General features: G+C 41.3%; 1 protein-coding gene across 1 annotated transcript in view; it reads left to right on the top strand.

The window, feature by feature from the left end:
- ERMP1 (endoplasmic reticulum metallopeptidase 1) overlaps positions 1 to 19,655 on the top strand; it is a 42,670-nt gene extending 23,015 nt beyond the window's left edge. Inside the window, exons 9-15 of the mRNA XM_074994094.1 lie at positions 5,342 to 5,516; positions 6,494 to 6,684; positions 8,457 to 8,609; positions 11,625 to 11,827; positions 13,325 to 13,440; positions 15,224 to 15,387; positions 16,753 to 19,655. Coding sequence (XP_074850195.1) covers positions 5,342 to 5,516; positions 6,494 to 6,684; positions 8,457 to 8,609; positions 11,625 to 11,827; positions 13,325 to 13,440; positions 15,224 to 15,387; positions 16,753 to 16,917 — 1,167 coding nt within the window. The 3' untranslated portion in view covers positions 16,918 to 19,655. The remainder of the gene's footprint in view (positions 1 to 5,341; positions 5,517 to 6,493; positions 6,685 to 8,456; positions 8,610 to 11,624; positions 11,828 to 13,324; positions 13,441 to 15,223; positions 15,388 to 16,752) is intronic.
- Positions 19,656 to 21,634: the final 1,979 nt, after the last annotated feature.

Here is a 21,634-nt window from a genome sequence, read left to right as displayed (position 1 = left end):
AGCCAGGGCTGCCTGCCTTGTGTAGGATTTCCAAAAACTGGGTCATGGGGTGGGGACCCTGGCAGCCCTGCAGCTGGTAGGCAGTGTCAGCTGTGGGATCACTGGCCAGGGTACAGGGAAATACACCCCATGGCTTGAAGCCAGCTGGGGCACTTAGCCCTCACCAGCAGTTTGAGGAGCAGTCAAGTGGCTACAAATGGCTCCTTCAGAGCCCAGCCAGTGACAGTTCAAAAATCCATGGGTTGTGACCCATAGGTTGGGAATCTCTGCTCTAACATTTTCCACCCTTGGGTAGGTTGAATTTTTTGGGAGGGCGGGTTGGGTTGAATGTTCTTATGTTGAAACACCAGTGCAGAAGTGCACCCACAAAAACAAACAAAGAACCTAGCTATAAATATATACAAACTGTTTAAAATAAGCATTCTGAGAAGAAAAATATTAAACATGGGTAATTAACAAAGAACAATAAATATATACAATGGATAATTAACAAGGAGCAGTTTTAAAATAACGGTAACTAACCACCAGATGTTTGTATAATATGAAAGCAAAAAGAAAATTAACACTTCCATTGGAGTTATGTGTGTTTTATCATCCCTTCTAACTCAAGCTAGTAAACATACCAAAATGGGGCATACTGAAAACAGCTATAGAAATAAAATAGACATGGCCATTAATTAAAGCATAGAAAGTATGCACCAGAGCTCCAATTTAATAATCTACTCCCATAGACCACTAAATCTTCAGAATCTCCACTAAAGCTGCTCTCAAAAACACTAGCAGGCTACAAACTTCTGCCATTCACAAAGCTATCCCTCTTGCGTGCATATAATCCACAAAGAGCTCAGCTTTAAGATGCTAAACAAATCTAACTCAACTAGAAATAGTCATGCTCTCCTTGCAAATATTAATACAGTATTTCCTGTCACAGGAAAGGAGACTAAAAGACATTCACTCAGGCTCATACAGTTTCTCTGGGATGTCACCTCTTAATTTGATTAACACCATGCACACTCAGAACAGTAAAAATAAGTAATAAAGCAACACAGCAGACAAATCCACAAACAACTGAGAACACTGGAAATAGGAAGGAAAGAAAACAGCTGGTGGTTGGTTATGGGTATTTCAAAATCAATGTTTAGAATCTGTGCTACGCAAATGAAACAGAGAACTGTAAAAGCAGATAAAAGTTCTGGTTTGAAACACTGTGTGTGTCTAATTCAAAGAGTGGACGCCCCAGAGCACATTAACATGTCTTCAGAGATTGTAGATAGATGCATGCTTCAAAAAGCTTATATGTAAAGTCTTCATCCTGCAAAACACCTAGCATCACAACTAGTGCTTGTTGCGTATGACTATACCCATTGACTCATAACAGCCAGAACTATACCAGATAGCAAAGGTCTAACCGTGCCAATGACCCTCCCTAAACAAATTCTAAAACTTAATGGAAACCACTTGTCTGGAAACCAACTCTAATTGAAAGGCCCAACAAATATATAGGATTCATGGTAAAGTTCTTCCAGTTTTAACAATTTACCATATATTAATTAGTAACAGATTATTTTAAAAAAATTATTAAGAATATTCAGATATCTACAGCATTCCAAAAAACTGTTAAAAGAATCCTTCTCTTTTGTGCCATAAGCCATTAGCACCTTTGTAAACTTTATTTGAAGTGTAATCATGCAATTGTCAGGAGGTAGGCCTATCCATGGGCTTTTGCTCCAATATAAATTCACTAAAGCCTGCATCCTTATATATAAAAGCAGTCTAAATGTTTTACAGTACAAAAGCTCTTCTAATGCAGACTGTCTCTGCCATCTTTACTTCTGTGCCTTGGACCTGTCTCCCTCCAAGCAAACTAAATTTTAGCCCAGGCTTTGTAACTTCTCCAGGCAGATGGCTGCTTGTTAACAAACTCAGCATGGCCAAAAGCAAGCTTTTTATTTTTCCCTGCGAATTATAGGTGAAAAATATTTTGGCCTGCAGAGGATTCACTGTTTTGTGTTTGATCTATAAGTCTGGTAGTGGAAAATAGCAGGGTGCTACATTATTCTTTCCCCCATCATATTTCTCCTGTCCTGTTTCAGATCTTGTAATTATGTCACCAGTCAGTTGGTAATTAATACCAACTCCTCACTCCAGCCTCAACAAGAAAAGGGAATATATACTTGGATTAAGCTTTCTCTGATGTATTAATAAGACAACAGTTTCCCCTGCAGCACCCACATGCCCCAGCACGCCAACATAACACTTCCCCCGCTCTCCCCATACACTCTGCTCCCTCTGACCCCAGCTCAGCAGCCGGGGGGACTGGGAGAGGATCTTGCTTCTTGGAGTTGCAGGCAGTGACAGGTGCAGCCCAGCTAGGAGGACACCACAAACACCCTATCCCCACCTCACCCATGCCAGCATCCACCCAACTCTTATGTTCCCCACCTATCCCATGCCGTCCTGCTCCCCCATACCAGTGTTCTCACTAAGTTTTCTATCCACGGGTGGAATAAATTTTGTTATGTGTAGATATGCACCGCCCATATAAACATATGCTGCCCACTGTGGGTGGCTGTGGGCACTCTGCTGATCAGCTGGGTAGCATCTGAATCCCTCCTGGGTGGCTGCCTAAGAACTCTGCTTACAGGGAAAGATGCCACACACCCAGCCTAGGACTGGTGCAGGAAAATGCTGGGTTTCTCATAATACTCTACTGCAGCCAACCCCAGTGGTCGTAATCTCTGTAGTCTCTCTCCGTCCTCTGCTCTCTTGGCTGCCATTGCTGCAGCCCAGCTGGAGACAGGACGTCCCAAACTACCTGCCCTTCCCTACTAACTCCCCCCACCCCAATCAGCCACTTCCTCTCTCACTCTCTCCTCATGTCCCCTCTCTAACCAACTGGGCGAGGCACACTCCTCCATCCTCAGCAAGTAGCTGCTGCAGTGGAGAGAGGTGCTCCTCTCCATCCAGGTAGCTCCGTGTGCGGCAGCCCTGAGCCCCATGGCAGGGCTCATTAAGCAGATGCACGATTGTACTGCCATGCAGTTTAACAGGAACCTTACCCAAAACCCATCTCGTTCAGAATATTGTGTCTGACAGTGACCAATACCAGATGCTTCAGAAGAGAGGGAAGAACCCCATGGTAGGCTAGCGGAAGATAACTCCTCCATGTAAAGTTTCGTCCTGGTCTCTAGTAGTTAAATTGGTTTAACCTGAAGCATGATGTTACAATATTCATGTTATCGCTTATTATGATAACTGCCTCTTCTTTATGTAGTTGTTCAGTCATTCTTTGAATGTTATGTTTTTGGCTTCAGATAACCACACGTGGCAATGAGTTCCACAGATTAATCAAATGCCGTGTGGGGAAAAATGGTTCCTTTTACTGCTTTTGAATTTCTACTTTTTAGATTTTATTAAATAACCCTTAAGTCTTGTGTTATGAGAAAGGGAGAACAGAAGTATCCGATCTGCCTTCTGCACACTATTCATTATTTTATATACTTTTATCATGCGCCCTCTTATTTTTCTCCTTTCTAAGGTAGCAATCAGTCTTCTCATCTTTTCATATAAATTTTTCCATGACTTTGATCATTCTCTTGTTGCTCTTTAATTCTGCATTTCCATTTTGAGTACCGAACACAGAATGGTAGGTGAGGTCATAATATACAGTGTCTTCATAATTTCCATATTATTCATCCCATTCCTTATTCATCCTAATTTCTTATTTGCTTTTTTCTTTAACCACAGCTGCACACTGAGTAGAGGTCTTCACTGGGCTATCTACAGTGATATTCAGTTCCTTTTGTTAATTTAGAACTCTGTAAGATGTATCGGTAGTTTACATTTTTCCCTCGTATGTACATTATTTTGCCCTATGGATATTAAATTTCATTTGCAGTCGTGTTAATATGACATTCTGTGGTACAGTCCAGACATTGAGGGGTTGGATCACCTTTGCCCTGCAGCTTGTGGTGCCTCCCAATTCTTTGCTGCTGTAACTCCAAAATTAGGCCCCCCATAAACACTCAAGCATCGTGCAACGCTGAGCATCTGATGGCAGACTAAAGCTATGCACACACTTCAGTTATGTGCTGGTTTTCACCAGTCTTAGTCACCACTTGCAGTCCCAAATTTTTCTTCAAAATGTGTGTTCTACACTGTCCAGCCCCTCCTGGACGGCTCAGATATTTTAGATCTGTTGCACCTCTGAGGAAATCATCCAACATTCTCACTGCTTAAAATAGAGTTATTTCACAGTCTACAACACTGTGGGCACAACACTGTTCAGCACAACACTGGATCAGTTTTGACTAAGAATAAAACCAAGTTCAGTTTAATTACAAGAAGGTAGGTTTTAAGAGAGTACAAGTATAATACAATAAAATCAAAAATGATTACAAAAGAAATAAAGGTGAAAACCTTTGAAGTATTAAAATTTAGGCCAGGTTTTACATTAGATCTGAAAGTTGATCCTACGTACACAATTCCAGCTATGACAATTGCACAGCTGGAATCAATGTATCTAGGACTTCTCGCAGAAGATCGACAGGAGAAATTCCTGTCAACCTCCCTTACTCCAAGCGATAATGAGAAGTACAGGGGTCAGCTGTCAAGCCCTGATAGTTTGATTTCGCACGTCCCCACTAGGCACACTAAACTGAACCCCAGAAGAGTGCCCTAACCAGATTGATCTCCAGGTAAGTGTAGACATACCCTAAATAAACTAGATTGGGTGAAGGCAAAATTCTTTTACAACATATTTTCAGTATCATTGGTATGCGATGTCAAATGTGCATGATCTTGCTTGTGGACTCTGGTGCTTCCTTTGGGGAGTGGGAGAATCACGCTGCCCCCATTTGACAATATGGAAGAAAGGCTTTAACTTAATAGTATCTGCAATAATCACACTGAGTATGAAGGAAGAGGGATAGTTATGCTGCTGATGAAACTAACTCAATCTTCTGAAATGTGTGAAATGTGTTTTCATGTGGTTACAAACAAGCCATTTGCTACATGAGAAAGGAAAAAGCAATGTACATAAAACGTGCTTAGAGAAAATGTTGCCTTTCTTTTCCTTTATTTTTCTCTCCCTTCACTCCAACACCCAAAATGATCTCTTGTCAGACTGCTTTTTTTAAATCTGTTGTGATGTATTTAATTGTATAAATGCATAAAATTAAAGAAATTAGTGTGGTAATGTTTATAAAAAAATAGATGGTGACCAAACAAAGCATTAGCTGTGTATAAGGCAGAGGAATTCACATATGTTGGCTTAAGAGACTTGATAGTCTAATCAGTTAATTCTTTGTTTTTGCTCTCTTCCCCACCCCCCGCTTTACAGAATACAAATGAGCAGTACCTGGGGGAGATGTTCTTTGATGTCCCACTTCTTGTTTGGTCTGTTGCACTGGTTCTAATCACTCAGCTAGGCCTTTGCTCGGCATTCATCTGTGCAATGTGGGTAGTGTTTCCTTTATTCACAAAGCTGTTGATACATAGAGAATTCAAACAAAAAGGTAAAAATTTATTTTATTATTTGACAACTGGAGCTTAGTTATAATTGTAAGTCAGGGCATGTTTACAGCCAGTTTGAACTAAAATGCCATGAATGTTTTGTGATTCTTTAAAAAAAATAAAAGCTTCTCTGAGATCTGAATTCAGACTTCAGAACAACATTGGAATTTTTGTTAGGAATAACTAAAACCTTGACATAAAGTCAGCTTTTAATAAAGCAGATATGTGGGAGGGGCTTGAGTCATCTGTATATACAGATACAAAACTTTTATTTGCCTTCAGTCCTGATTCACAAAAATGGTCCATGAATTCTTCTCTCTTTGTTCAGAGTATCACCAGGTTCAAGCATCACTAGTTTTTGTGGTCTGTTACCATCTGCTTTTTAAGTTCTCTGCTACTTTCCCTTTACAGATTACACCAGTGTGGTGTATGGCTACATATCTATACTATGCCAAGAACCCTAGACCATTGTGATATCAGAAGTAACTTGCCTGTCTGTCAGCACCTTTTCTTTGCAGCTAATTTGCCTATAACAGTTTAATTGGCCATTGATGGATGTTGCCCATATATGTACCCAAATGCATGCCTTTGTGAGAGAGCCTGGGTTTTCAGCTATTAGTATAATATACATCAGTATAGATTCAGTGGGTCAAACTATCTGTGTGTTCAGTAATGATCATTGTCCAAATATTTAGATGGAAGATGTAACCTAACCAGTGCTCGACATATGTAATGAAGGGAAAAACTCTTTTTAGCATTTTTGATAATATAAGTATAGTATTATGTGGCTGTGAACATGTCTTGCATTGGCATGGTCTGTACCAAATGGAGCCTTCAGTATATGCTGATGAACCTCACCCTAGGACAAAGTTTGTGCTTGTGTTTGATTATTGTGTATAATTGCTAAATTAAAACTGTAAATACTACATCTTTTGGACTACAGAATGTCATGCTTTCTTGTGATTTTCCTGTCCTGTAGGTGCCACAATAAGATTTGTCATGATTTATATGCTGGGAATGTTTATCCCATATCTGTACATAATGTACCTCACCTGGACAATATTTGAAATGTTCATTCCCATCATGGGTCGAAGTGGTACAGAAATTCCACCGGATGTAGTGCTGGCAGCCTTTATCGTTGGCAGCACTGTAATTCTATCTTCCTATTTCGTAAGAAGATTTTTTTTTTTAAAAACCTTTCTAATCTATGTATTTTAAAGGAATGTTTTATATTAATAGTGTTTTAATTGTAGGCTGAAAAGCTTGCTTATCGCAACAGACTCCCATAAACTAACTAAGCTAATACGTTACATTGGAATTCTTTTCTTTATAGTTGCTGTTTATGGATACTTAATAGACAAATTCTACCTTTATTTAGGTGTGTGCTCCTCTCAGTGAAGTTGGTTGGAGTTGTGCATGTTACAGGGTTGAGTTTTACCCAGTGCCTGACTAAAGACTCTAATTTGTGCATGACATGAAAATTAGATGATGTTGGGGAAGTTTAGTGGCTTTCCCCTATTGTGATTGTGTCCCTGAAAGAACCAACAAAACATTGACCAAAAAAATGTACTGATGTAACCTGCTGTTTATGAAGAGGGCAATCCATTCCATTGTAGACTTCGCTTTCTGTGTTCAGGATGGTTGTTTTTGCGTTCATGATGATATTAAAATGAGTCATTGTGCAGGAGCGTTTACATGCAATAAACAATATACTGTTGGTTGAAGAAACCTATTTAGACAGAACACAGATTATATCTGTTGTAGGTTAGAGCTATAGAGATCAATTGGGGATACTCTTCCCTTGCACCAAAAAGATGATTTGACTTTCTTGAGGTGTTTTATTACTAGAGGCTACTTAGAACTTCAGTGTAAATAGGAAGAATGTGGTATTGAGTATAAATTGACCTGAACAATATGTAAATCACATCAGGTGTGTCTACACTAGCCGGCTACTTCGAAGTAGCTGGCACAACGTCAAAATAGTACGCGTCGCATCTACACGTGCCGTGAGCTATTTCGATGTTGAAGTCAACGTTAAGCAGTGAGACGTCAAAATTGCTATTCCTATCCAAAGATGGGAGTAGTGCCCTACTTCGACGTTCAACGTCGAAGTAAGACGTGTGTAGACGATCTGCGTCCTGTTATGTCAAAATAGCGGGGTCCTCCATGGCAGCCGTCAGCTGAGGGGTTGAGAGCCGCTCTGTCCAGCTCCTGCAGGGCTCTATGGTTGGTGTGTGCAGCAGCCCTTAGCCCAGGGCTTCTGGCTGCTGCTGGTGGGGGGGGGGGTCCATGCTGCATGCACGGGGTCTGCAACCAGTTGTCGGCTCTCTGGATCTCGTGCTGTGCAGGCCATGTGTGTCTGGGAGGGACCCTCTAAGGGAGCGTCTTGGGGCTTTGCTGGCCCCTTATTTTGCCGCGGAGCACTTGTGTGTGTGGACGCTCTGCATTTCTTTCCAGGGCAGCTCCTTTCGACGTTCTGCATTGCTACTTCAACGTTGAACGTCAATGGCACCAGCCCTGGAAGATGTGTAGACGATACGTGTCGAAGTAGTAGCCTATTTCAATGTTCTTACGTCGCAATAAGCTACTTCGACCTAGTGTGCTAGTGTAGATGTAGCCATCATGTTTCAGCACTATTTTTTAACAATGTGCATTCATGCTGTCCTCTAATTACAAATAATCAGGTACCAGCTATTTGCTAGTAAACTTTAAAAAACAGTATGAGCTTTCTTAAAACTCAAGAAAGTCTGCACATAGATCTTGCATACTGGCTGTTAAGGACTGCAAGTGACATTAAGAAACCTTACATCAAATTAAATATCACCTGTGAAGATAATCATATTTTAAAATGCCCTCTATTCTATAAATTAGATTATAAATACTGTCTTTTTTTTTTACTTGTAGTATTTTCATAACTAGTGTCTGATATTTTTATTCTCTAGCTTAACTTCATCTATCTTGCCAGAAGTACAAAGAAGACTCTCATAACTTTAATGACAGTGTTTGCAGTTACATTAATTCTTGTTTGCAGTGGAGTATTCTTCCCATACAGTTCTGATTCAGCCAATCCAAAGCCTAAGCGGGTCTTTCTCCAGGTAAGAAACATATAGCCTACATCGTCTCTTTTTAAAATGATGTTTCCCTCTCCAACTTTCCTTTCCCCTGTAAAAGAAGAGCATTTTATTTTTGGGTACAGGACAACTCTGAAGAGGATTGTTCATTCCCAGGCTGTTTTAAAATAAGTAGCTGCTTGAGATTATTGTAACTTGTTTTTTGTTTCATTGCTCATAATGAGCCACACACTTCCCTGACTTCTGTTTGGTTACACCAGGAATGAATTTGGCTCAGTAAACGTGCTTAAATGCTTCCATATGTGTATATTACATATATTTGTTCTTATAAACAGTATTCTATGCAGGAAACAAGGCAGATTCTCTCTCGATACCTGTGGAATCATTCATCTCTTTCCTTTGGAGGTTGGCTCAGCTGAACTCTGTATATACTGATTTTGCTGGCATGCTATGGTAAATTGGAAAGGACAATGGATGATTATTTAGCAGAGAAGTGATTTGCCTTTCCTGGTAACTTTTTTTAGAATGTATACCTGCATATGTATGTGCCAAAGAGTGGGTGAAGTGACAAGTATAGCTTTGTAGTAGTTAAGTCTTACCAGACTTTGGAACAACACAAAGTGTGAAAAAAGTTTATAAAATAAAGGCAAATTGTCTTGTTGCAGTTGGCTTGGAGCTTCTTTCTTCACTCATCTCCAGTTGAGAGATCTGACTTCAATAGAGCTTAACTTAAAAATAGCCAGTCCTATTTATGAAAGATATCTGAGTGTTATATACTGGAAGGTCCTTGTAGATTAGTGGGTAGGGGCAGTAACTTGGAAATCGGGATAATTGGTTTTGTTCCTTGCCACTTGTTCTTTGACTGATGTGTATCCCATGTGTAGCCCACATGTGGAATAACCAGGTGCCTAAGTCTGGAATTTTTTGTGAGCAGCATCTGTTAGCACATCATAGTTCTCACACTTCAAGCCAACAGAATAAAGAGGGTGCAAGCTGCTACCTCTCCAGTTTCTTCTGACTACTGCATGGTTTGAGTTAGAATCTTCAGTATCCTCTGCCTCTTTTTTTTTTTTTACTGCAACATTTCTGTAAGAATCAGATATAATGAGGGTTTGTTTGTTTTTTTAATTAGTTTTCATAGTATAGCATAGGTCAGGGTCAGCAACCTTTCCAAGGCAGATTAATAAATCCGTCTGTGTTGGTGCAGAGACTTTCAAAATGGAGCTTGTGTTATATTACTCTTTATTAACATCTAATCATGAGTCATCCAAGAAAGTGTTTTAGGAAAAAAATGGTATAAATACTGTGTTTGGAATTTCTAGATTCTAGATATATATGATTCACACTTAGGCCTTGTCTTCATTGGTAAGTTATTTTGTGTAATCTAAGCTGTGAATTATTAAACTGATCTAATGCTCCCATTTGAACACTCTTGTTCGACTACTTTTATATTTTTCAGTTTATGTAGTTAATAAATTCCAAGGACAGAAGGAAATATTGCATCCCTCTAGTCTGACTTCTAGGCCATAGAATTTACCACCCCCAAACATCCTAGAGCATATCTTTTAGAAAAACACCTAAGCTTGATTTGAAAGTTGACTGTGATGGAGAATTCACTAAGGCTCTTGATAAGATGTTCCCGTAATCTCACCATTAAAAATGTATGCCTTATTTCCCATCTAAATTTGTCTCGCTACAAATTTTAGATATTGGATCATCTGTATCTTTCTCTGCTAGATTGAAGAGCCGATTTTCAAATATTGGTTTGTACTTGTAGACTCTAATCAAGTCACCTCTTAACCATGTCTTTGTTAAGCAAAGTAGAGGGAAAAGGCACTTTTAAAATACTTGAATAAAAGTGCCTGCTGGGTCGTGCCGAATGGGGGGAGGGGAAAGGTGTTGCAGTACTGGTCTAACTAAGCCAGTATGAAATAGTACCTTGTTCCTGTGAAACTTGGCCTGAAACAGAGTTAACTCAGTACTTCAAACTTTAGAGGAGTTTAATTGAGTTTCATGGAGTGTGAACTTTCTGCAAATTCTCCCTAGCTTCCAGCTCTCCAAAGTCTGCTGCTGCTTTTCCCTTCCAAAAGTGGTGGTGTCTGTTTACTGTTACTAGAGCTCAAAACTGCTTAGTTGTCCATAAACCAGTTCAGTATAGTCCTCCACCTTCTGCCATGCTTAGGCTGTTTTCAGAAACTTAGGCTCAGTTTAAAAGTCTCCGTATAATCTCTCTCTTCATTCTAGACAAGTACATAGCTCTAAGGCTATGTTTACACAGCAACTAGACACCTGTGACTGTCCTGCACTAGCTGACTAAGGTTCATGAGGCTCAGCCTGTGGGGATGTTTGACTGCTGTGTTGCTGTCTGGGCTCAGGCTAAGCCATGGGCTTTGGGATCCTCTCACCCCACAGGGTCCTAGAGCTTGTGCTCCAGTCCAAGCCTGGAAATCCTGGCATCAGTGAAAGAGCCTCACAAGCTAAGCCTTGTGAGCCTTGGTCAGCCAGCATGACCCATGTCAGGTTTTTCTTTATGTAGACACCCCCCTAGTGCTCCAGTCAGGCAAAGGGTACGTTACATTTCTGGGACTTACCAGTGTCACTGGACTACACTGACCTTATTGACGAGCTGTAGTGATTGCCTCTTGTAAATGTTTTGAAAGGGCAATCTAGGAGCAGTCTAACTTCTCTGAGTTTGGGGGAGAGGGGGCGCTTCATTTCTTTGCCTTGTAAAATCATTTTATTTGGGTTCAGCCTCTGTATTAGGTCCAATAAGCACTGATTTTTTTTTTAAGAATGGTCCATTGTGTCTTACAGAAATATCTAGTAGCAAGATCTGCACTGTTGTTCAGGTGCCACCATGCTGGGGATGATATAAGTACTTTTATTAAAACACGTTTTCTAGCATACCATAAACAACTTTATACTATGTAAAATGTGGGTGGGTAGTATTAATGGGCAGAATCAGTTCTGACTTTTGTCATGTTGCACGAAATATTGCAAATGCCTGATGGCTTTCCTGTTTGTTCCTTCCCCTTCCAGCATGTGAACAGAAGATTTTATGGAGTAGGTGGAAATTTGGTAAAAAATGACTCTGGAATATGGATTAATGGGTTGGACTATGCTGGAATATCTCACATCACTCCTTATATACCTGAACTCAATGACACTATCAGAGCTACTTGTGAAGAGAAGGCTCCTCTCTGTGGCTTTCCTTGGATTCTTCCTGTGCACTTTTTTCTCAGGTTAGTAGTAATGCCACTTTCTATTAAGGCCTCTTGGAGCTTAGTCTACAAGACATATCAGACACTTTTGCAAAAAAAACTCCACAGAAGGAATGAAACTCATTTCGTCACTGCAAAAGACTTTAAGAATATAAGCACGGCCATACTGGGTCAGACCAAAGGTCCATCTACCCCAGTACCTGTCATCCTACAGTGGCCAATGCCAGATGCCCCAGAGGGAGAGAACAGAACAGGCAGTCACTGAATGATCCCGGTCCTGTCCTCCATTTACAGCCTTCGACAGACAGAGGCTAGTGACACCATTCCTACCTATCCTAGCTAATAAGTATCAAGGGACCTAACTGCCATGAACCTATCTAGTTCTCTTTTGAACCTTTATAAAGTCCTGGTCTTCTCAACGTCCTCTGGCAAGGAGTGGCACAGGTGGGCTGCGTGCTATGTGAGGAAAAACTTCCCTTTGTTTGCTTTAAATCCGCTAGCTATTAATTTCATTTGGTGATCCTTACTATTTGTTATGGAAGCAAGTAAATAACTTTTCCTTATTCACGTTCTCCATATCTGTAGTGATTGTATCGACCTTTATCATACCCCCATCCCCTTAGTCTCCTCTTTCCTAAGCTGAAAAGTCCCAGTCTTTTTAATCTTTCTTTAAATGGGACCCATTCCAAACTCCAGCTGTTTAGAATAACTGTTCATAGAGATTTTGTGGAACATTTAGCTTCGCTTAAGATTTTCACTTGACTTAATGCTACATTGTGTGCAGTAAACAAGATAACCCCCACTCTGTTGCTAGCTTCTGCCTGCATTCTCTCCTACTGATGGTTTAGGGTTTAGTTTAGTTTAAAAGAGGTTTTAAGGAAGGCCAAGTGTAACTTTCAAGCTTCCCCTCTAAACTTGGTTAGACAGCCTTATGTAGCCCTGGCTTTTTGATAGCTCTATCCCCTGCTTGTGGCTTGAAAAAGGGTTAGGTTTCAAAGCCTCCTTAAGAAGCTCATAGCTTCCAACTGCTAGCCTTAGCACATGGTCCTTCAGACAAACAGCTCAGCACATAAATCTCCACACAGACAGACAAATACAAGCTCAGCACATAGCATCTTTCAGGCAGCCAGGAATTACCCCCCAAAAAACACACACTGCAGACAACCACTTACCCCAATGGTCCTGTAATCACTCCTCCATCACCTGGAGAAACCCACATGAAACTCCGTTTGCTAAGCTTTTTCTTTCATCATATTTTAAAATCTCTGTCTGCAAGTGTTTGTACGTAGAAAGCGCAGAAAAAAACGTTTGGTAACTGATGTACATCCTGGTCTCATTGTGCCCCCCAAAGGGTAGTAGCTGGGAAATATTAAAATTCCTTAGTGGCACTTGAAGGCTTAATTTTGTAATAGCAAGGCCAGCCTTGTACAAAACTTGCATTTTGCCCAGCGTTTACATTTCAGCACTATAAGTTACTTCTAAGTGTTGCATTGAGCTTAAAAATACTTTTTATTGTAGGAAGAACTGGTATCTTCCAGCTCCAGAAGTTTCTCCCGCAAATCCTGTTCACTTTAAACTTCTGGCCAAAGAGCAAATGCCCTGGGATTCTACAAAGTTAATCTTTGAAGTATCAGGTGGGTGGCTGTATGTCCATAAGTCTCTGATTTGTGCTTTTTGTGCGCATTTTTCACTTAGGATACATCTACACTGCAAGATAAATTCAACTTTATTAAAATTGATTTTTTAACACTGGCTTTTGTAAGTTTGAATTTGAGCACAGGCTCCTCACAAATTTGACTTATTGCTGCCACACACAAGTTGCCAAACATTGGCTGTTGCAGCACTGTACTGTGGTAGCCTATCTGACAGTTCCCAGAGCCCTGTAGCATTCTGGGTATTTTCACTGGTGCAGCATGGCTAAAAAATGACCCACAGGTGGCTGTGGGTATCTGACGACCTCCTCCTGCATTTCATTTCCCTCATTCCGCTGCTGTGTTAAGCAAACGTCCATTTTTCCAGGCGGAATCTTGCTTGTATCAGTGATTTGCGTTTTATAAGCGAGGGGAGGGAAGGGGTAGCAAAGCAGGTAGAGCATTTGCCTGGTGAACCCAGGGCTCAATGTTTTCCATGAGAAGGTCTTCTCACTCCAGATCAGTGATCTGGAATGGATTAACCCATAACTCTGAAAAGAAATTCTGTGTCACTTTAAGGCCTAAGCCAAAGCCCATCGAAATTAATTGTATTCTTGTCATTGACTTCAGTGGCATTTGGATCAAGCCCATACTGAGGTAATTCTAGGCCTAATACATTGATTTCAATGGCTTTTGGATCAAGTCCATACCAAGGAATTGCTCTGTCATCTTTATTTCTTGATGCTCCATAATCTAGAAATGTATGTCTAAGCATACACGGGCATTACACTGCAGATGCAAATGGCTCATTAAATCAGCTGTGGTGCCTTTGGTCACCCCAAGCCTTACTTGGCTAACTGTGGTAATTGTAGAACTAGTACATTGACTTCAGTGGTATTTAGATCAAGCCTATACTGAGTTATTGCTCTGTCACATTGATTTCTTGATGCTCCATAATCTAGAAATGTATTACATTTTGATGGCACTTCCTGTGCCTACCATGGTGCAAACCCCTGAATATCTTAGCTGCCAGGGGCAGCAAGGCCCTGAGAATCTTTCCCACCCTTGGAGCCCTATCCACGCACAAGCCAGGACATGGTGCAGCCTGGCAGCATTGTCTGCACTGAACAGCAGGCACATTCTTTCACTGGGTTGGGGGCTGGCCATGTCATGTGGCTGAGCGTGGGAAAGACCCCAACTGTGTGGCACCTGTGGAGGTAGGGGGGAGTGTGCACAAATGTAAACCACTGAGAAGTGTCTCAGCCTCTTATGCAAGCGTGACCCCCACAAGAGCCTTGCTTGCCATGTGGTGTGGCAGGGCAGTGGCTGGCGTCAGGCAGCACAGAAAATCACAAGTGTAGAGACAGAACCACGGATTCCATGCCAGGGGCTATTTGTAATGGGTAGATGCCTTCCCAGACACTTGACAAATTGTGCCCATGTTGCAAGTGTAAATTAAAGGCTCAAACAATTGCCTTTTGTTAGGTAGTTATTTTTCATGCCCCTTGTATAAGCATCCCTCTGTCTATCCCATCACCCCCTTTACTTGTCTTGCTGCACAGGATCCACTTTGGCGTCTGCTGCAGACAGAGAAGCTGCTTGGTTATGTAACTGATACTGAGCGACAGCTGGCAGTGCACAGGCTAAATCTCTCAGTACAAAAGGACACTGAACAGCTATGTGGTGCACAGAAGAGCTTTCGGTAGCTAGAATGCAGTATAAGTATGTTTCTCTTCACTTCCTTCTACTAGTGCAACCAAGTAAATTTGCCTTTCTGATGTTGTAGGTCCCAGTCACATGTCGTTGTACATTCAACCACACAAAGGGTCCACACTGTCCAGCTGGTCTCTTGGAGATGGAACTCCTGTTGCTAATAAAGGAGGGGATTATTTTGTGTTTTACACTCATGGGCTGAAGGCTGTGGCATGGCACTTCTGGATAGAATTGAAGGTAAGGGAGGAAAGTGTTTCAGCAAACTTAAAGAATAAACCCAACTTGCTTGGTTAACAGACGCAGGGCTGTGTGTGTGTGTGTGCGTGCATGCTCTCTCATCAAATTTGAAATTACCCAAGAGATGGGGCTTCCATTAGTTCCTTTAATAGACTTTATTACAGCCTTCTATCTTGCCAGTGGGTTTTCTTATATTCAGTTCAAATTTACTTTTTCTTAACAATATCACACTCCTCCTAATTAAAGCTGTTTTGTTGCGGTCTAAATAATTTCTCTACTATGTTTACTTGTTTTTGGACTCTTAAGGGGCAAAGACAGTGACATGGTTTGTTTTGTAACCTTCCTGTGGATTCTTTTACCTTTTAAGGTGACCCTTTGAGCAATTCCCAGTTTCTTTTCAAGGGTGACTTTTTTTTGTGGAGTAATTCACCACTCATGATCTTACTTAAAGTTTCTGAGCAATAAATCACAGCATACTTGGAAGTTTTTATTGCCACAGAATTAAAGATGTCCGATTCTCTCTCAAATTTGTATAGGGAACAACACAGCAAGGGTTTGTTCCTGAACAAGGTACTCTGATCACTTAGGGCATGTCTTCACTATGCAAAACATCAGTGGAGTAAAGGGATCCTCATGAGCAGCCTTGTACCTTGTTGTGCCAAGTGGGAATCTGTTTCAGACTAGAGTTCTGCCAGCTGCACAGGGAAACATGAGTTCGTGGTGTTGGGAAGAGCTCACAAAACTCAGGCCCTGGCTTTGATAGTTTTGAAAAGGGGGCTGAAGTCCCTTGTATAGTGAACTGAAAGTGCGTTAGTTTCATTTTGTTGCTAGGAAAGGAATTATCGTGTTGATGATGAGTGAGCCTGTTGCAGGGACCATCAGAATCTTGACAAGTAAATTGATCCACCAGGTGAAGAAGCAGCCTTATTCACACCAGTCTTTGGCAGCTTCTCACAGTCACTTGAAGATTCACTTCCTTGTGTGTATTGGAGGTTTGATCTTAGTGACCTTGTCAAGAATATGTAGCTCAAGTTCTGAGCACAATTGAATATGTGCATTCTTAAGTAAATGGCATGGTACGGGTGCAGTAGAATACAGATCAGCTGGGATATTGGGTCAGTACCAATACTCCTGCTGATGCACTCCTCCATTACAGATCTCCATTCTGTGAAGTCTGTTTCATGTTAGATAATACTGGTGGAATATTTTGAGAGACATTAAGAAGGCTTGTAACTTACTGGACACTAGCTAGCTTGTAGTAAGACTCTGAAGTGGTATGTTGAATGAATGTTATCTAGAAGCTAAGAAGAGGCCAAGCTAAGAGTAATGCTTAGTAAATTTGGTATTGTCTTTTCTCGCTTTCAGGCTGCAGAAGAGCACTCTGATGGAATGGTTTCCCTTGCCATAGCAGCACATTATTTCTTTGGGGAAGATCAAACGTCACCTCAGCTGTATGCGTTAGTGGAGAGATTTCCAAACTGGACGTTTCCTTCTGCTTGGGTCTGCACCTATGACCTCTTTGTCTTTTAGTCTTCAAGCAATGCAGAGAGAGCAGATGATTCTCTGACTGTGAAGGAAGACTCAACTCTCGTTCAGAATGAGTTCATTCTGGCAAGTTGCACAAGTTTGTTTTCACAGCTTTGTGAAAAATACTTTGGGCACAAGTTTGTTTCTGTGGGAGGTTGACTACTTAAAGCAGGGATGGGGACTCTTCTTTGCATTGCAGGCCACTGACCTACAGAAAAATCGGCCGAGGGTCACATAAAAGTGAGAAGCGAAAAAAAAAAAATCACTCATCTGACCCTTTACCAAGACACCTCACTTCTCTCACACAACAGCAAGCACCACAGGCAACAGAGTGGAGAAAGGGGGAACTGAGGTTCAGGGCTTCCCTCAGGCCAGATAAAGTCTTTTGGGGAGTGCAGGGGGAACTAAAAATAGGAGGGGATCAGTGGTCAGTGTGCAGGAGTGGGATGGAGTTGAGTGTTTGGGGTCTAGGTGGGAGGGAGGGAGCAGGGTGAGTATGGAGGGGTCTGGGTAGGAGCAGGTGCGGCAGGGTGGGGGCACCTATTTCCACATGCTGCCACTGCTGCCTTCTCCAGCTGGGGAAAGATAACATGGAGAAGAGCTTCCCTAAGAGGCTTCTGCGCTCCCAGGTACCTCCCTCCCACCACCTCCTGCTGCTCCGATTGGCCTGAATTCAGGCAAATCAGAGCAGGTTGAGAAAGCATCTCCCCAGGCAGCACTACACCGCCATTCCCCCCCAGCCATGGGAGTGGAAGCAGGAGTGGTGGTGCCAGTGGCACTTCCTGCCCCACCCCTCCCACGAGGCAGAGCCTGTGGGCCAGATGTGGCCCATGTCTGCCTGTCTCCAGTTCACAAGAATTGGGGCATCGCACCCTTTCCACCTTCTGTGGGCCAGATACTGGGGAGGGGAGGCCCAAGCCTTGGGGGTCAGATCAAGGCAAGTCCCCATCTGCATGTAAACTACAGGCCTGGGGGTTCCCCACCCCGACATAAAGTAAGTAGGGTTCCTGTCCTTTTCCTTTGGGAGTGGTTTATCTTGCCTTCTGGGGCTGGGAGAGAAGTGCTACCTTATTTATGCAACTATAATTTATCTGTTTCTCCTACTAATATGACAGTTTGGCTAATGCAGATCTACCATGAAGGCTTAATTTGAGGAGGTAACTTTATGGAGTACTCCTCTTTGCTTTGCAAATGAATTCCCACAGTGTTGTAAAATACTCCCCAAGTTTTAAATACATGTGGAAGCTGTCCCCTACAAACACTTAGTCCCACCTGTCCTGTTTAAAATAAGAAAGGCTTTGGCTGAAAGATCTTTATGTACATGATGAAGTAAAAGCATTTTTCTGAGGCCAGGGCTACACTAGGAGGTAAAATCAATTTTTAGATATGCAAATCGAGCTATGAGAAACTCTCCTGTGATTTCCCTTTCTCCTTGCCACTGCTAGGAGTACCAGGGACTACTTCAGTACCATGACAGTTCAATTTTAGCACATCCCCACTAGGAATGTTAAATTGAACCCCAGAAGATTGACCACCATCAAGTCAATCTTCTGCTAAGTTTAGACATACCCTGTTAAGTATTACTGGGAGCTCTAGACGAAGCCAATTTTGAGTAGTCACTTAATGCTATGTTCTGTACTCCTAGCCCTTTGAACTGTCAGAGTGGAAGTGTTGTGCGATAGAACTGTATGATCAGTTTGTTACTTAAATCATTAACAACTCTATTTTTCCTGTCCTCCACTGTTTTGTTTTGAACATTATTGGTTACTTCCTTTCTCTGTTTTTGTGCTAATTTGTTACCACCATGACTTTTCAGTAGGGGAAGTTTGACTAAATCATAGAGTCATCTTTTTCTCTGCTGGCATCCTGCAACCTGTTTCAAGTATCAGCACGAAGACAAAACTCGTACGTGAGGTGTAAGCATGTGGCATTGTCTTGTACATCAGAGCACGGAGCCCCACGCTGGCTTTTTATTTTGAGTTGGCATCTTGTAACAGCTCAGTTACTAATGCCCAAATTAGTGTTGATTATAAATCATCTATCCATGTATTTTGATATTCTTGGTTGTTCAAATGTGATGCATTTCACTTCATTAATACCTTGGTTCAGTATTGAAAAAAAGCGCTGTCCTCAAGGACTTGTGTGTTGTGAAAGTAGATTTAAATGCACATGCAGCATCTGATATTTGTGAAAAGCTATTCTTAATCTTATCGAGTGAAATTTTCAAAAGCACATATGTGCTTTAGGATCGCAGCTCACATTTAAAATCCACAGGACTTATGCTCCTAAGAGACTTATGTGTTTTTAAAAATCCTACTACCTCACTAGAAGAATGCAGCCACCAAAAAAAAGAAAAAGGGGGATCTTTGATTTTATTTTCCTAAACTCTGTATAAATTGAGGAAGTAGGGAAAATTTTCACTGTTGGGGAGCTTCTCAAAATTAATTCCAGCAATTTGTGCTGACTATTCTATAGTGCTATGACATAAATTTAGTGCTGTTTTCACTTAATTTAAAAACTGCTTTAATTAATTCTTCTTGTGCGTGCACCAATGAGGCAAACTAGCTGCAGTGCTGTGGCTAGCTACACAGTATGTGAGAAATTAATGGGTAAGACAACTTTCCTCAGTTGGCCCTGAGAAATGATGGTTCCCATGATCCAGTCTATTGGCTTCTAATTTAATTATTCAGTTAGGCTGTGTCTACACGGCCACAAATCTTCGAAACAGCTGTATTTCGAAGATTACTAATGAGGCGCTGAATTGAATATTCAGCGCCTCATTAGCATTAGGACGCTTCTGGCCGCAGCACTTTGAAAGCGCCACTTTTGAAAGCGCGCGGCTCGGCGCAGCTACACAGGCTCCTTTTTGAAAGGACCCTGCACCTTTCAAAAAGGAGCCCCATGTAGCCGTGCCAAGCCACGCACTTTTGAAGTGATGCGGCTGCAAGCGTTCTAATGCTAATGAGGCGCTGAATATTCAATTCAGTGCCTCATTAGTAATCTTCGAAATACGGCTATTTCGAAGATTTGTGCCTGTGTAGACACAGCCTTAGTGTATACTCAACCAGCACGAGCAATTCAGTATACTGTATCATGAAGTTACATTTGCAGGGTGTTGTGTGGCTGAGATTGTCACAGACCAATTAAAGGATTTAACTGTTTTGGTTTTTGTATTGCATAAAGTAAACAACCAACAGCCTATCAGGGTTGGCTCAGCAGCACCTGATCTTTCCTGTACAGTGTTTACCCTATGATGAGGAGGTGTTCTATTAGCAGTGCTAACAGTTTTGCAGCAAACTGAGTAACTTGAAAATAGCTGTCCTAAATGTATAAGAAGCCTCAGTAAAATTCAGTGTTTTGTTCTGCACTTTCACCAGAATTGGCACAGTTAAGCTTGACTGAGAATGCACTGGACTTTTTTTTTTACTGTGTCTTGTCCAAAACTGGTAATTTTTGAGCCTCTATCTTGTAAACTTAAAGTGTAGTCAGGGGAAAAATATCAGTTTGCAGCATGTCGATAACATCTGGAACTTCAGTGACCCAATAAATGTATTTTGTTCCTGTAAGAAAAAGTGAACTGATGTTGATCAAATAGCAGAATTAAATTGCCTGAGATGTCTGGTTATTGTGAAATCCTGCCTTAAACTTGACTGTTTAACATGGTGATTGTTAGTGGAAGATTGTTTTTATTTCTAGCACAGAAAATCCAAACCTGTTACATAAGTGCTGAGGGAGAAAACTACTTGTGAGAGGGGGGGAATTACAATTCTTGGTAAGACATGGAATGACCAGAGAACCTAAACACCTTCTCAGCAAAGCATGGACCTGGAATGTGTCTGGTACCTTAACTTTGTGCAGCATAGGTATGGTTTGCTGAACTGTTTAGCAGGGGGTCATGGTAGCAGGCTTCTAAAATCTGGAAGTGGACACAATTGATATGTAGGTAATCACACATGCCAACATGACAGTGGGATTAAGGTATTTTGGTTTATGTGGAATTAAAAACACATCAATACAATTTATTTATATGAAAATTCTGTAGGAACTATGCGGTAATGTTTTTTTTTTCCTTTTAACCCTCTAAATTGTAGAAGCAAATCACTCATTTCTCAATATAAACAGTCCAGTGGAGATTTAATTTCAGGACCTCACCTGCCTTTTTAATATGCACTTTTCTTGCCTCAAACTCCTCATGAGGCACACTATTGGACTTGTCTGCCTGTGTGATGTGCTTCATAATTAAATTTCAGTAAAGGCTGTCAATGATGTCCACTGAATTGAAAGATAAATGTGGTCTTTGATGGATGCCTTTATTTTTAGTGGTGCACTAAGCAACCAAGGGATTGTTTCATTTGAGTTGGTAGATGTGTCTTGATGGCCAGTCTTTTAAAAATTGTGTTCATTTTAGCTAGAACTTTTACAGGTACTCCTGAAAAGTCTCACATGGTAAGTCTGAATTGAAACCTGGAGTAGTAGTAGTAGTACTGTGTTCACAAATAAACTACATCAGTGTTTCAAAAGGCAAAGAACAGTCAATTTACCTTACAGTGAGTGTGGGTCTGTTCATTGTGTACACATGGATCCCACTTTCATGCACAGGTGATCAGAATATTTTAGCCATCAGTGTGTGTTTGGATGTGTCTTTTATGCCACCCCTCTTGAGGGCTCAGCATCCTCTTCTGCATATAGAACATCTTGAATATGCTGCCTTTGGGTATAA

Source organism: Carettochelys insculpta, chromosome 5 (genome assembly GCF_033958435.1).
Source record: "Carettochelys insculpta isolate YL-2023 chromosome 5, ASM3395843v1, whole genome shotgun sequence".
Lineage (NCBI taxonomy): Eukaryota > Metazoa > Chordata > Testudines > Carettochelyidae > Carettochelys > Carettochelys insculpta.
Note: the sequence above shows the minus strand (reverse complement) of the source record. Positions and strands in the feature narration are given on the sequence as shown.